At 48.3% G+C, this 12,765-nt stretch overlaps 1 protein-coding gene across 1 annotated transcript in view; it reads left to right on the forward strand.

Annotated features, from left to right (window-relative positions):
- Positions 1–11,035, forward strand: part of HADHA (hydroxyacyl-CoA dehydrogenase trifunctional multienzyme complex subunit alpha) — a 43,442-nt gene extending 32,407 nt beyond the window's left edge. The window contains exons 13-20 of the mRNA XM_006046225.4: positions 558–729; positions 3,874–3,960; positions 6,702–6,842; positions 7,738–7,806; positions 8,584–8,779; positions 9,471–9,585; positions 10,268–10,413; positions 10,501–11,035. Coding sequence (XP_006046287.3) covers positions 558–729; positions 3,874–3,960; positions 6,702–6,842; positions 7,738–7,806; positions 8,584–8,779; positions 9,471–9,585; positions 10,268–10,413; positions 10,501–10,643 — 1,069 coding nt within the window. The 3' untranslated portion in view covers positions 10,644–11,035. The remainder of the gene's footprint in view (positions 1–557; positions 730–3,873; positions 3,961–6,701; positions 6,843–7,737; positions 7,807–8,583; positions 8,780–9,470; positions 9,586–10,267; positions 10,414–10,500) is intronic.
- Positions 11,036–12,765: the final 1,730 nt, after the last annotated feature.

Here is a 12,765-nt window from a genome sequence, read left to right on the forward strand (position 1 = left end):
TTTAGCTCTCTGGGGAAGAAGAAATGTTGAGTTAATGTTTTATGTAATCAATATATTGTGCTACTAGGTACTGACCAGGAAATGGATTAAGAATATAAGACATAATGCAGGGTCTCTGTCCTCCAGTAGATCACAGTTACAGAATAACACAATGATATGGAAGCGAGTATAAACTCATGTGGTCTCAGACCCATGTTGGCTGTCTCCCCTGTCATAGGTAGAGAATGACTCAAGCTGCTTTTTTGTTTGCCATTCTGGTGTTCATGTTTACTCCTCTTGGCAGATTTAGCTGTTGTATGCAGGTTGGGCATTAGAGGCATCTTGTAGTAGGAGGACTGTGGATGTGAGGGTCAACCTGTCTGAATCCTAGTACCCTCCCTTAACAAGTCCGTCTGAGCTTCTTTGAGCAGCTCAGTTCCCTCAAAATGGGGGGGCATAGCTAACCTCGCTGAATTGGTAGAAAATACACGGTACATTTTCTGGCCCACGGACACTCAGTAAATATTAGTTTCCTGTTCTCCCACTCCGACTAGAGATGTGTTTTGTTTTGTTTCCAGATTGAATGATAAAGTGAAGAAGAAAACACTAACATCATTTGAAAGGGATGCCATGTTCAGCAACTTGATTGGGCAGCTTGATTACCGGGGTTTTGAAAAGGCCGACATGGTGATTGAAGCCGTTTTTGAGGACCTCAACCTTAAGCACAGAGTGCTGAAGGAGGCAGAAGCGGTAAGCACGGGGCCTGCAGTGCTGACTCCTCGTGCAGTGAGTGGCGAACACGGACATGGGGTTCTTTAAAAGAACGACAAGAAACTCGTGGTTCTGTTCTTAGGGCCCAAATGTAAGGGGTTTTGTTTGTTTCTTTGTGGGGGGTGGATGGGAGAAGGTAAAGTAGCTTTATTTTCTTTGCCAGGTAAAAGGGAGTACAGCAGGCTCCACAGCAGTTTTGAGGTACCCCTCAAAGCTGTGTCCCCCCAGACATAAGTTTTTACATGAACCTGTACACTGTGTGTAAAGATCAAATCAAAGTCCTCAGGGAAGACACACAAGTACCTTATTAACTGAAGCAGAGAGTTCATTAGCCTGACATGGGAGTTTAGTCACCCAGACATACACAGATAACCTCATGGACTATAGCCCGACATCTTGGCATTTCAGGTTGGCTGCAAGCTACAGCTCAATTCAGGTCTAGGCAGTAGAGGAAATAGGAAGAAACACTCTCCAGGCAGAATTCAGATGCTCATTTTGTGGAAAATGCTACTTTGGTCTTGAGTCCACATGCTGTGCACAGTCACCTCTTGAGATGGGATGACATGAACAAAACAAGTACTTAAACCAGGTGGTATGAAGGAGGAGGAAAGAAGATGTGGCAATACTCCAGGTGAGAGGTGGAACCAGGGCCTGGACTAGCCTGCAGTGAAGTAAGCAGAGTGGAGGTCCGTGAGCGGTGTACATAAAGTGGCACTGACTTGGCAACATTCCAGGCGTCTCAAGTAGTGGGCTGTGTTCCTAGGACTCCTGCCACTTGAGGACAGTCTCTGCTCTACTCAAGACCGCGGGTTTAGAAACTAAAGAGCAGCAGCTCGGGTTGGGGACAGATTCCACTTGTGAAACACACATTCCAAAGTCTTCTCTTTAGACAGAGTGCAATGGAGAGTCAGCTGCAGGAGAATATTCAGAAGAGCAGGGTAGGTGTGTGACCCTCTGTCCTGAGGTGGCCCTGCCCCAGAGATGTATGCCCAGTGTTTCTGGGGCTTCAGGGGGCACTCCAGCAGGCACCAGAGGGAAGGCTGAGGGGCGGCAAAAGTAGACACAGCCATTCACCACTGAAAGAGCATTTGTCACCTGACGGGATGATGGTGTTTGCTTCCGGAAAATCAGGCTTTGGGAGGATCTGTGTGTAGAGAAGTTTGTTAGGGTTAGCAGTTGGAAAGCCAGTGATCACGGAAAAGAAGAAAGAGGGATAAGATCAGGAGATGTACAGGCTGTAAACAAATCAATACAGTACTTCAAGCCAAAGGGAGAAGAGAAAGGAAAGAGAAAGAAAAGCGAAGAGGTTTCCTGTGTCCATGCAGGCCACAGAGGGAAGGCACCAGGGAAGAGGCAGCAGACGGAGATAAGAAGGGGAGGGTGTTCAGGGAGTCATGAACTTTTAGCTGATAGTAAGAAAAGAGTAGGAAGATGATTGCCAAACGTAAAGTCCAAGATATCATGTATGTTGTGGATATTTATGTAATAAATCACTGGCCTTTACCTCTTCAGTGAAGCTAGTGAAATCATCTAAGGTAGGAGATACTCAAAGAAGTTCTTCAGAAAGAGTAGAAAAGAGCGAGGTCCAGAACAGAGCTGTCTTTAGAGCATCAAAAAATTTCAGGTGCAAGACCTTTAGTAGAGCCTCAGATCCTGGGCTCTGCTTTCTTTAAAGGCAAATGGTAAAGCTGAGTCCACCGAGTGTTCCTCAGGGATTCAAAATTTCACTTCTTTCCTCTCCACAAAGCTAAAGAAACTCCCTCCTTTGATATCTTCATAATCCGTATCTCCAGACTCCTCACTGTCTCGGTCATTTCTTCTGTTGTCTTCACCATGTCTCAGAGTTCTCTTGACGTATGAGAAACCACCACAGACCACCACAAATCACCGTGACCTTTTCACAGTTCTGCAGTTAGGGCAGGGCTCCAAGAGGCAGCTTGCCCTTAACTCCAGGTGGCTTCCCAGTAGGGGCGCTCGCGAGACTGCATTCAGCAGAAAGCTTATTGGGGCCCCTCCCTCTCCCCGTGGCCTGTCCTCACTTAGTGGCTGAACCAGAACTTCTCTGCAGCATGGCTGCCGGCGTCCAAGAGAACAGAGCAGAAGCCATCGGGCTTCACTAGGCGAGGCCTGCAACTGGCAGAGTCACTTCTGCTGCTTTCCATTGGTAAAAGCACATCACAGGCCAGGCCAGGTTTAAGGGGAGGGGAAGGAGACTCCCCCTCTGGATGCACAGAGACACACATGTACCAGGAGGGACATTCTGTTGCCAGCCATCTTTGGAGACATTGGTTTGCTCTTCATAGAGAATTTTACCACCAACATTAGACACTATACCACTAATGACACAGCTTGAGACTGTTAGCTTTCTGCCCATCGGGCTCTACTTTTGACTTACATTATACTTTTGATTAAGTTAGATCATGGGGAACTTCCCTGGTGGTCCAGTGGCTAAGACTCCACACTCCTAATGCAAGCGGCCCAGGTTCAGTCCCTGGTCAGGGAACTAGATCCCACATTCCGCAACTAAGACCCAGTGCAACCAAATAAAAATAATAAAAAATAAGATCATGGGCTCTGTACACAAGTTTACTGCCAAGCCAGGTTTTGCCCATTAGATGCCTACTTTTTTCCTCTTTCTTCTTTTTCATAAAATCTTAATACAGTCCTTTATTTTTATCCTCATTATAATTGGTCTTGTTTTATACCCATTGTTTCAGTGAATCAAATGTATCTTAAACCTTGATTCTCAGCTCTGATGTTAGGATTCTGCTTGCCCAGATTTGCACAAGCTTGACAGGTGTGCATTCCATGTTTTTCATCTAATCATCTGAATAAAAGTGTGAATAAGTCAAGATTGTGGGCAGAATGCTGAGACAGTCTACATTAGAGACTATTCTCCAGTTCAATAAAGCTAAGTTAATAGTATTCTTGTACTGTAGATATAATTATAGTGGTGTGCCATTTCTGAGTATCACATGTGTAACATGAAATAGGCATGCACGTTATGGTTTATTCTTACAAAGATGAGGATGGCAGAGACCCAGTTGTCGCTCATTGACTGCTTTGGGCTGTCGTCACCTCCCGGGCCTACCTGACACATTCTTAAATGCTTTTCTCCTGCAGGTGATTCCAGATCACTGTGTCTTTGCCAGCAACACGTCTGCTCTTCCGATCGGTGAGATTGCTACTGTCAGTAAAAGACCTGAGAAGGTAAATTCTGAGCAGAGGAAAATTCTGAAATGTTTTGCTGCTTCAGGCTCACTGATGAAGGCTTAGAACTTGAGAAGGGAGAGGTATGGATTATAAAGTGGGTGAGGGTGATGATGTAGTCCCAGAAACTGGTCACAGAAAAGCTAGTAACATGACCAGTGTGAGATGAAGAAACAAGTGAAGTACAACTAAAATATACCTTATAGATGATTTGCATTCTTAATGGGAATTATTATTCAGGCTCAGACTATAAAAGCTACCTTTTTTTTACAGTTGGGTATTGAAAGCCAGGCTCTAAAACAAGAGATGCTCCAAAAATAACACTTGAGCTACAGAGCATTCTCTGGTGACTGTCTGGAATGGGTTTGGTTCCCACTGCAGACCCAGAGATGGAAGATCTTGGGGTGCAGTGGGATGTGTCCACACATGGGTTTGCTTAGAGCTTCTCCCCAGGACAGGAGAGGGGTAAGTGTAGAAGCACTTCACTGTGAATGTTTGAAACAGTACCTGAAAATTTATCTTTGAGCTTCTGCTGTCTACCAGAGAAATCAAGTGCAATCATTCAAGGAGAAAAAAAACAGTTCACCTCTCTGGAGGATAGCAGTTAGCCTCAGCTAACCAGAACCAGCCAGAAGTCAGCAGGAAATATAAAAGACCTTTAAACAGCCATAACTGTTAATACAAAGTCCATGTGCTCAAAACCTAAAAGTCTATTGATTGCTGTTCTAATAGCTTGCTGACACAGGGTCATCTTGTTTCCCAGCATGCAGCAGATTAGAGGTCACGTGGGCCTGATAGAGGCAGGCTCAGTAATGGCAGGAGGAGGTTGCAGGGAGAAGTAGCAGCTGTGAGTGTGGCCCTGCGGGAAGACACCAGACACAGGGTCAAGGCAGATCTGGCCACGTCATAACCACTCGCAGCAGCTCCTCAGCACTGAGGCAGCAGAAGAGACCCTGCTGTTGTGTCTGTGATGCTAACCTCTCTTTCTCCCCCGTGGAGTGGAACAAGCAGCACACTTTGCGTTCCTCACCCCCCAGAGACCTTGAGCTTTTGTCTTTTGCTTGCCTATGTCATTCATGTAAGAGTAAGGCCACGGCAGCCCAAGCAGGGCGACCAGCCATCTCGATGTGCCCAGGACACAGGCCCTCCAGTACTCCACCTGAGAAGTATTCCACCTGGGCATGTCCCAGAAATCTAGGACAGAGGTGGTCACCTTTTGGCACAACTTTTTTGAGCAATGTAAACAGGTTTTGCCTAGGGTCGTGATTACATGGGTAGATACACAGTTATCAGAACTTAGCAAACTGAGCGCTGTTAAGCTCTGTGCATTTTATTGTATATAAATTACACATAGTGCAAACTCCTTTTGCTCAGGAGTATATTCTGAATCAGGTCCTATCTTTTAAGTATTTTAGACATAAGTAGAAGAATAATTTAGAGGTTAAAAGCAACTTTGGGATTGATAAGTTGGTGTAACATTTCAGTGACCTGTGTGTCACACAATGGGACGTGGGCAAGCTGTGGAGACAGGCCCACCTTGATGGAGTCCCACCCTGCTGTTTACTAAATGACCCTGAGCTACTAATACTAACCTCCTGATTAAGCTTTCTTCCTCATCTAGATAATTAGACTGACTAGTTCACAGAGTTGTAATGGATTACATGTAAAGAGTAAATGATAAATGTGCTAATGAACAGTGGATAGTAAGCAGTCAGTCAATGGTAGATATTAGTTATAGGTGAAGTAGGGGACAGGGGGCAAAACTATGAATTAATGGATAGACTTCTGTCACAATTTAGTTGTGAAGACTCCCTAATTGTTAGCTTATTGAGCCTGTTGTCAAATTTTAGCATGCACCAGAATCACCTGGAGGGATTCTTAAACACAGATCTGGGCCCTGCCCCTAGAGTACCTCATTCAGTAGGTCTGGGGAGGGCCTGAGAATTCGCAGTTCTAACATTGCCAGGCGATGCTAGTGCTGCTGGTCCGGGTACTTGACTTTGAGAATCACTGGTTTAATGACACTTGAGGGAATTTGAGTGTTGAGAAATGTTATTTAAACCCAGTGCAGTCATCCCTCTGTGTCCTTAGGGGATTAGTTCTGGAATCCCAAGTCCCTTATAGAAATAGTGTAGCACAGGGAATTCAGTTGGCCCTCTGTATCCTCAGGTTTCACATCCAAGGATTCAGACCAATTGGTTGAATCAAATTCAGCCAGTTGGATCCTGTTTTAGCTGAACCTGTATGTGCAAAATCTGTGAATGGGAAAGGCAGACAGTATCCTGGTGGTGAGACCCATCTGTGTAAAATCTAGATGCATCTCTGACAGTCCAGCATATTAAGTAATTCTTCTGCCTGTCTCCCCCCACCCATTAAAAAGTGGACCCTCTCACCCAAACCATCGTCATCATTAATATAATTGGAACCCTCACTCATTCTTTCCCAATAAATCTAATTTGGCCTTTAGCTGTGGGTTTGGCATTAATTGTGGATAAGATCCATTGCCCTCAGTGAAAAGCCGTAGAAGCAAATGGAAGAGAATTTTGGGTAGCTCTCCCATGAACATACTGGACTCTTAATCAAAGAACCATGAAACCAAACCATTTGACCATATCAAGCCAGTATTCCCTTACTACAACAGCCTTTCTCTGCAGTGCTTTCCTAGCAAAAAAAAAAGAACCCTATCAAGTTTCCCCTCTCAAGAGTTCTTAAGTCTGGCAGTGTTTTGTCCCCCTTGCCAGGTGATCGGCATGCACTACTTCTCTCCCGTGGACAAGATGCAGCTGCTGGAGATTATCACAACTGAGAAGACTTCGAAGGACACAACTGCCTCTGCTGTAGATGTTGGCCTCAGACAAGGGAAGGTCATCATTGTGGTTAAGGTGAGGAGCTGTGGATCAGAGCAGCAGATTCAGAAAAGTGCCATGAAAACTCCTTATATGTCCAGGCTTCTTGGTGACTCTTCAGGTCAAATAGATCAGGCTTTGATATGATTGGGCTTCCCTGGTGGCCCAGATGGTAAAGCTGCTGCTGCTGCTGCTAAGTCGCTTCAGTCGTGTCCAACTCTGCGCGACCCCATAGACGGCAGCCCACCAGGCTCCCCCGTCCCTGGGATTCTCCAGGCAAGAACACTGGAGTGGGTTGCCATATCCTTCTCCAGTGCATGAAAGTGAAAAGTGAAAGTGAAGTCGCTCAGTCATGTCCAACTCCTAGCGACCCCATGGACTGCAGCCCACCAGGCCCCTCCATCCATGGGATTTTTCCAGGCAAGAGTACTGCATCTGCCTGCAATGCAGAAGACCCAGGTTCTGATCCCCGGGTCAGGAAGATTCCCTGGAAAAGGAAATGGCAACCCACTCCAGTACTCTTGCCTGGAAAATTCCATGGACAGAGGAGCCTGGTAGGCTACAGTCCTTGGTGTTGCAGAGTCAGAAACGACTGAGCGACTTCACTTTCTTTCTTTCTTTGATATGATTTCCCCTTAGTCATCTACAGTATGGACAGTGGTGTGACTACTGCTGAGTCAGGGTCTGGGACACAGCAGGTTCTCCCAACTATTCCAGACCTTGCAGGTGATGTGAGACTATCTCCTGTCCTCTTGGAATTGAACTAGGCTGCCCCCGGCTCTGGCTTCTGCAGTTCAATATTAAGGATTCTGACTGAGATTATAAATCACCTTAAATTTTGAAATGGCTCCTGGGGAAGGGAGACCGCTTTCAGACTCAGGCAGTGCCCTCAACCGAGGGGCCCATGAGCTTGTGTTCTCTCCCTTTGCAGGATGGACCTGGCTTCTATACCACCAGGTGCCTCGCACCCATGATGTCTGAAGTCATCAGAATTCTCCAGGTTGGTATCACTCTCAGAATGTTAGAGGCATCTTCCACTCCTGAAACTAGTTTTCCAGACTGGTAATGTCAAGATGAAGAGCAGACTTCCTTCTAATACACTGACTCCTGGCTCTTCTCCCGGAAGGCCTTTTGCTGCCCTTCCATTCCACCCACTGTTGGGACGTCATGGGAGAAAATGGGCAGAATTTTAGCTCTGCTCCCCAAGCGTCCTCCCTGCTCCAGTCACCCCGAGGCCTCCCGACATGCTCTATGTGCTATTTCTGCATCCTCATCCAGAACAGGACCCGTTTGGTCTGATTGGTGCTGTACCTGCTTCTGCCACACACAGACCCCTCTGGTAGCCATCCAGGTTGGTCAGTGGCAGAAAGAGCTGGACACACTCGCCGGGCTTCCATTAGACTCAGGGATCACGGGCTGCTGCAGCCCTGGTCCCTGGTGATGTCTCCTCTCTCAGGGTAGGGAACCTTACCACATCTGGCATGGAATCTCAGTATTTTTGCAATTCAGGATTGCAAACAAGAAAGATATGAATAACTTGTTCATGTCTAGACCTCCTTTGAATGCCATAGGTTAGGAAAGGTTCACACTTTCTCCTGGGGCTCTCCAGCCTCTTTGTGCTTCCCTGTGTGTATCAGTCCCAGTCCTGGGTCTGACCTGGCGGCGCTCAGAAGAGAAGTGGGCGCTACACCAGGCTGATTCTGAGAGCAGCACGGGGTGCCCTTAGGGGAGTCTGGGACAGCCTTCCCCTGAGGTCCTGGGTTTGCTGCCCATCCAGGAAGGAGTCGGCCCTAAGAAGCTGGACTCCCTGACCACCAGCTTCGGCTTCCCTGTGGGCGCCGCTACGCTGGTGGATGAAGTTGGTGTGGATGTCGCAAAACACGTGGCAGAAAATCTCGGCAAAGAGTTTGGGGAGCGGTTTGCAGGCGGAAGCCTGGAAATGCTGCAGCAGATGATATCCAAGGGCTTCCTGGGTGAGTAGCCTCAGAGAAATGGAACTAGCACCATGAGTAACGGTCCCTGCGACCCAAGAGCTACAGAGGCCCAGGTGAAAGAGTGTATTTTCTCAACAGAGCCCCTGTCATAGGGAATTTAAAAATGATTTCATGACAGCCTCTTCTTAGGTTGGGCCTGTAGATTATGGACAAAAGGCGGAACTCTGGCCTCCTGAGGCTCTGCCATTGCCCACGCAATGCAAGATTGACAGGCATTTCATCCCACCCACAGCCTCTACTACACCCATGGTACTGCAGGAGCCCTGCACCCAGGCTTTCCATGTTCTCTGACCACCTGTGTGGAGAAAGTAAACCTCTGAGTATGTAATTGAGGCCCACCAGAGAGGTGGCTTTCTCTCTCGGTAAAGTAGCAACAAAATCAACACTAGGACCTGACGTCCAAGGGCCTGGTACTGCGGGCGTGGACATTAACACTCGCCACACAGCCTTTCCCACCCAGGTACCTGGATTTCCAAGCTCCAAGAAACATAAGCTCTTTTTTCCTTCTCTGCGAACTCTTCTGACAAATACTAATTTCTGGGGTAAGCTAGATCTACAAATTCAGGAGTATGGAAGAGAGGCTAGGGCTTTCTAGTAGACTAGCAGAGAAGAGAATTCTCGGTGCTGAGCTCTGAGAAATCATAACTCTCCCTTTTCTTGCTTCTTTTAGGTCGCAAGTCTGGGAAGGGCTTTTACATCTACCAGGAGGGTGTGAAGAACAAGAATTTGAATTCTGATATGGACAGTATTTTGGCAAGTCTGAAGATGCCTTCTCAGCCTGACGTGTAAGTTCAGTTGAGGGGCTATCAATGTGGAAGTGTGTTCCTCACCAGCCCAAAGCTTCTTGGACCCTCCACAGTCCTTTTTTTTTTTTTTATGATCACCATATGTGATCAGAGAAAACATTTCCTGATTCTTTACACTTTCTGCCTTTCCACATTCCACCTCATTCTCTACTAGACATCAGGGTAAGGACTGCAGCCAAGCCTTGGGAAGGCCTCTGGATAAGCCGTCCCTCTGAGGGTACCAGAAAGCAACTAGGAAGTTCTCCTGGGCTTGCTGAACCTGCACACTGTTCACTGTCATCTGTAGTCAGTACCTGCTGATATCAGGACATACTGTCTACCCTGCAGGGCCTGTGCTCTCTGCTCGTTTCCAGTTAATCAGGGCAGGCAGCTCTCTACTGTCCTTTTCCAAGGGCAGCTCCTTCTCTAGAGGCAGAAGTTCATTAGGGCTGGCCCCAAGCACCAGCGGAGAAGGAAATGGCAACCTGCTCCAGTATTCTTGCCTGGAGAATCCCATGGACAGAGGAGCCCGGCAGTCCAAGGGGTCGCAAAGAATTAGACATGACTGAGCAACTAACACCCGAGCTCCAGCAGCACCAGCCCTCACTCCCCTTCTGTGCTGGGGCCCCTACATCCTCCCCTTTGACTCTTCCTCTCCCTGAATGTCTCTCCCTGTTGGCAGCTCCTCAGACGAAGACATCCAGTACCGCCTAGTGACCAGGTTTGTGAACGAAGCCATCCTGTGCCTGCAGGAAGGGGTTTTGGCCACGCCCACAGAGGGAGACATCGGTGCAGTCTTTGGGCTTGGCTTCCCCCCGTATCTTGGAGGTCAGTCTTGCAAGTCAAAAAGGTAGCTTACTTCACCCCAGAGCTTGTTTCGCTTCTCCTTCAACAAAATCCTCTTTCTGCATTCAGGGCCCTTCCACTTTGTGGATCTGTACGGGGCACAGAAAATAGTGGACCGGCTCCGGAAGTACGAGGCTGCCTATGGAAAACAGTTCACCCCGTGTCAGCTGCTTGTGGACCATGCCAACAACCCTAACAAGAAGTTCTACTAATGAGCAGGCCCTGTCCCCTGCCCACTCGCCCACTAACGCCAACCATGGCAGCACTGTTTCTCAACAGAGTGGCGTCTAGATTTATCAGAGTGACCAGAAGGAAGACAAACTCTGGCATTGGTTATGTGCCTTGATTAAAGTGCCTTTAGCTAGGACATCTCTCCCTCCCAGCTAAGTCTGGCTGCGATGTAGTTTGTACTTCCTGTTGGAAGGTGGAACCCTCTGTGTGCACCAATTTATAAGCCTCGAGGCCTAGGGTGGCAGTGTTTCTGGAGCCATCCTTGTTGCCTGCTCCTCCCGAGATGCCAGTGGTGGTCACTGGTGGCCAGTGGTGGTGAGGACAAGTTTGCACTCAGCCAGATACTTAACAATAAAAATCAAACTGTTCATTAGTCTGACTGCCCATTGCCTTCTTTTCTGTCATTGCCCTTTTGGTGTAACCCCCTTTCCTTCAAAAGAGTAAGCTGAAATAAAGCCCTGTGCTCTGGGGTAGGAATGTGTTGGGAGCTTGGAGCAGCACCTTAAGAGAGAAGTTGCAGTGATGGAGAATGGCCTTTGATCCCTGGGTCTGGAAGATCTCCTGGAGGGAGGGCACAGCAACCCACTCCAGTATTCTTGCCTGGAGAATCCTCAGGAACAGAGGAGCCTGGTGGGCTACAATCCATGGACACAACTGAAGTGACTTAGCATGCATGCACGCACATGTAAGGGCTTTGGCTGGGCTTCTGCTTACAGCGGGGAAGAGTCCCGGCTAAACCAAACAGTAGGAGAGGTATGGAGGGCCAGCGTGTGAGAGAGACTCCTTTTCCCAAACTGCATATCCTAGGTGGACAGTTTTACCCAGTTCCTTTCTTGGTATAACTCATTCATGTGCGTGCTCGGAATGTTTATGGAACGTTGGTATTAGGCAGTTGTTCAGTTGCTAAGTCGTGTTCAACTCTTTGTAACCCCACCAACTGCAGCATGCCAGGCCTCCCTGTCCCTGTCTCCCGGAGTTTGCCCAAGTTCACGTCCTTTGAATCGGTGATGCTATCCAATCCTCTCATCCTCTGCACTAGGCAGAGGAGGTAACACGTTCCTGGTCAGTGCATCCTGCACATCTCAGCTGCCGCAGAGCACAGAAGGTAGACAATGCCCAAATACCTACCACTGCCTGCACTCGACTGACACCTCCACTCTGCCCCGCCCCCTGCCCTCAGGTGGAGTAAGTTCCTGCACTTGTATTCTGGCAGAAACAGAGCCCAGTCCAGGTAAACAGCTCTGGGGCTCCTCTCGGGTCTGGCAGAAGGATCCACTGAATGTATAGAATTGTAATTCAGGTCCTGTCACGCTGCACCATCCTGACTTGGAGATGTCACCGATCCCTCCTACCTCTGGTCCAGCTGTGAGCACTTCAGTATCCCCCCCGGTCCCAGTTCTGCTGTGGGGACCAGCAAGTGGGGAGCTCAGCCCCAGCTCAACACTCAACAGTTGGCTGCTAGGAAGCCAGACTCTGAACACCAAGGCATCTCTGAGTTGGAGTTTTCAGGTGACCCACAGAAGGTAGAGAACTGATCCTCTACACCAAGGCCAGTAACAGGCTTCCGGGGGTGGGGGCGGCACTGTCAGAGCAGGGGTCTGAGCAGCCTCAAGGCAGGCGTTTGGACAAGACAGGAAATTAAACCTGGGTAGGAGCATGGGGCTCTGAAGTATGATCTTTCCACCCAGCAGCCCTAACTGCTATGCTTAGTCGCTCAGTCGTGTCCGACTCTGTGACCCCATGGACTAGCCCGCCAGGCTCCTCTGTTGATGCGATTTCCTAGGCAAGAATACTGGAGTGGACCCATTTCCTGCTCCAGGGGATCTTTCAAACCCAGGTCTCCTGCATCGTAGGCAGATTCTTTACCATCTGAGCCACCAGGGAAGCCCAAGACCGGAGTATGGGTAGCCTATCCTTTCTCCAGGGGATCTTCCAGACCCAGGAATTGAACCAGGGTCTCCTGCATTGCGGGCAGATTTTTTACCAGCTGGCTACCAGGGAAGCCCCAGCAGCCCTAGGGAGGTGTGTTACATTATGCTGAAACATTAATGGGAATTGAAGGTTCTTACAGTTTTGGGACAGGTGAGGGGTTTTCAAAAAGGA

This window comes from Bubalus bubalis, chromosome 12, assembly GCF_019923935.1.
Source record: "Bubalus bubalis isolate 160015118507 breed Murrah chromosome 12, NDDB_SH_1, whole genome shotgun sequence".
NCBI lineage: Eukaryota > Metazoa > Chordata > Mammalia > Artiodactyla > Bovidae > Bubalus > Bubalus bubalis.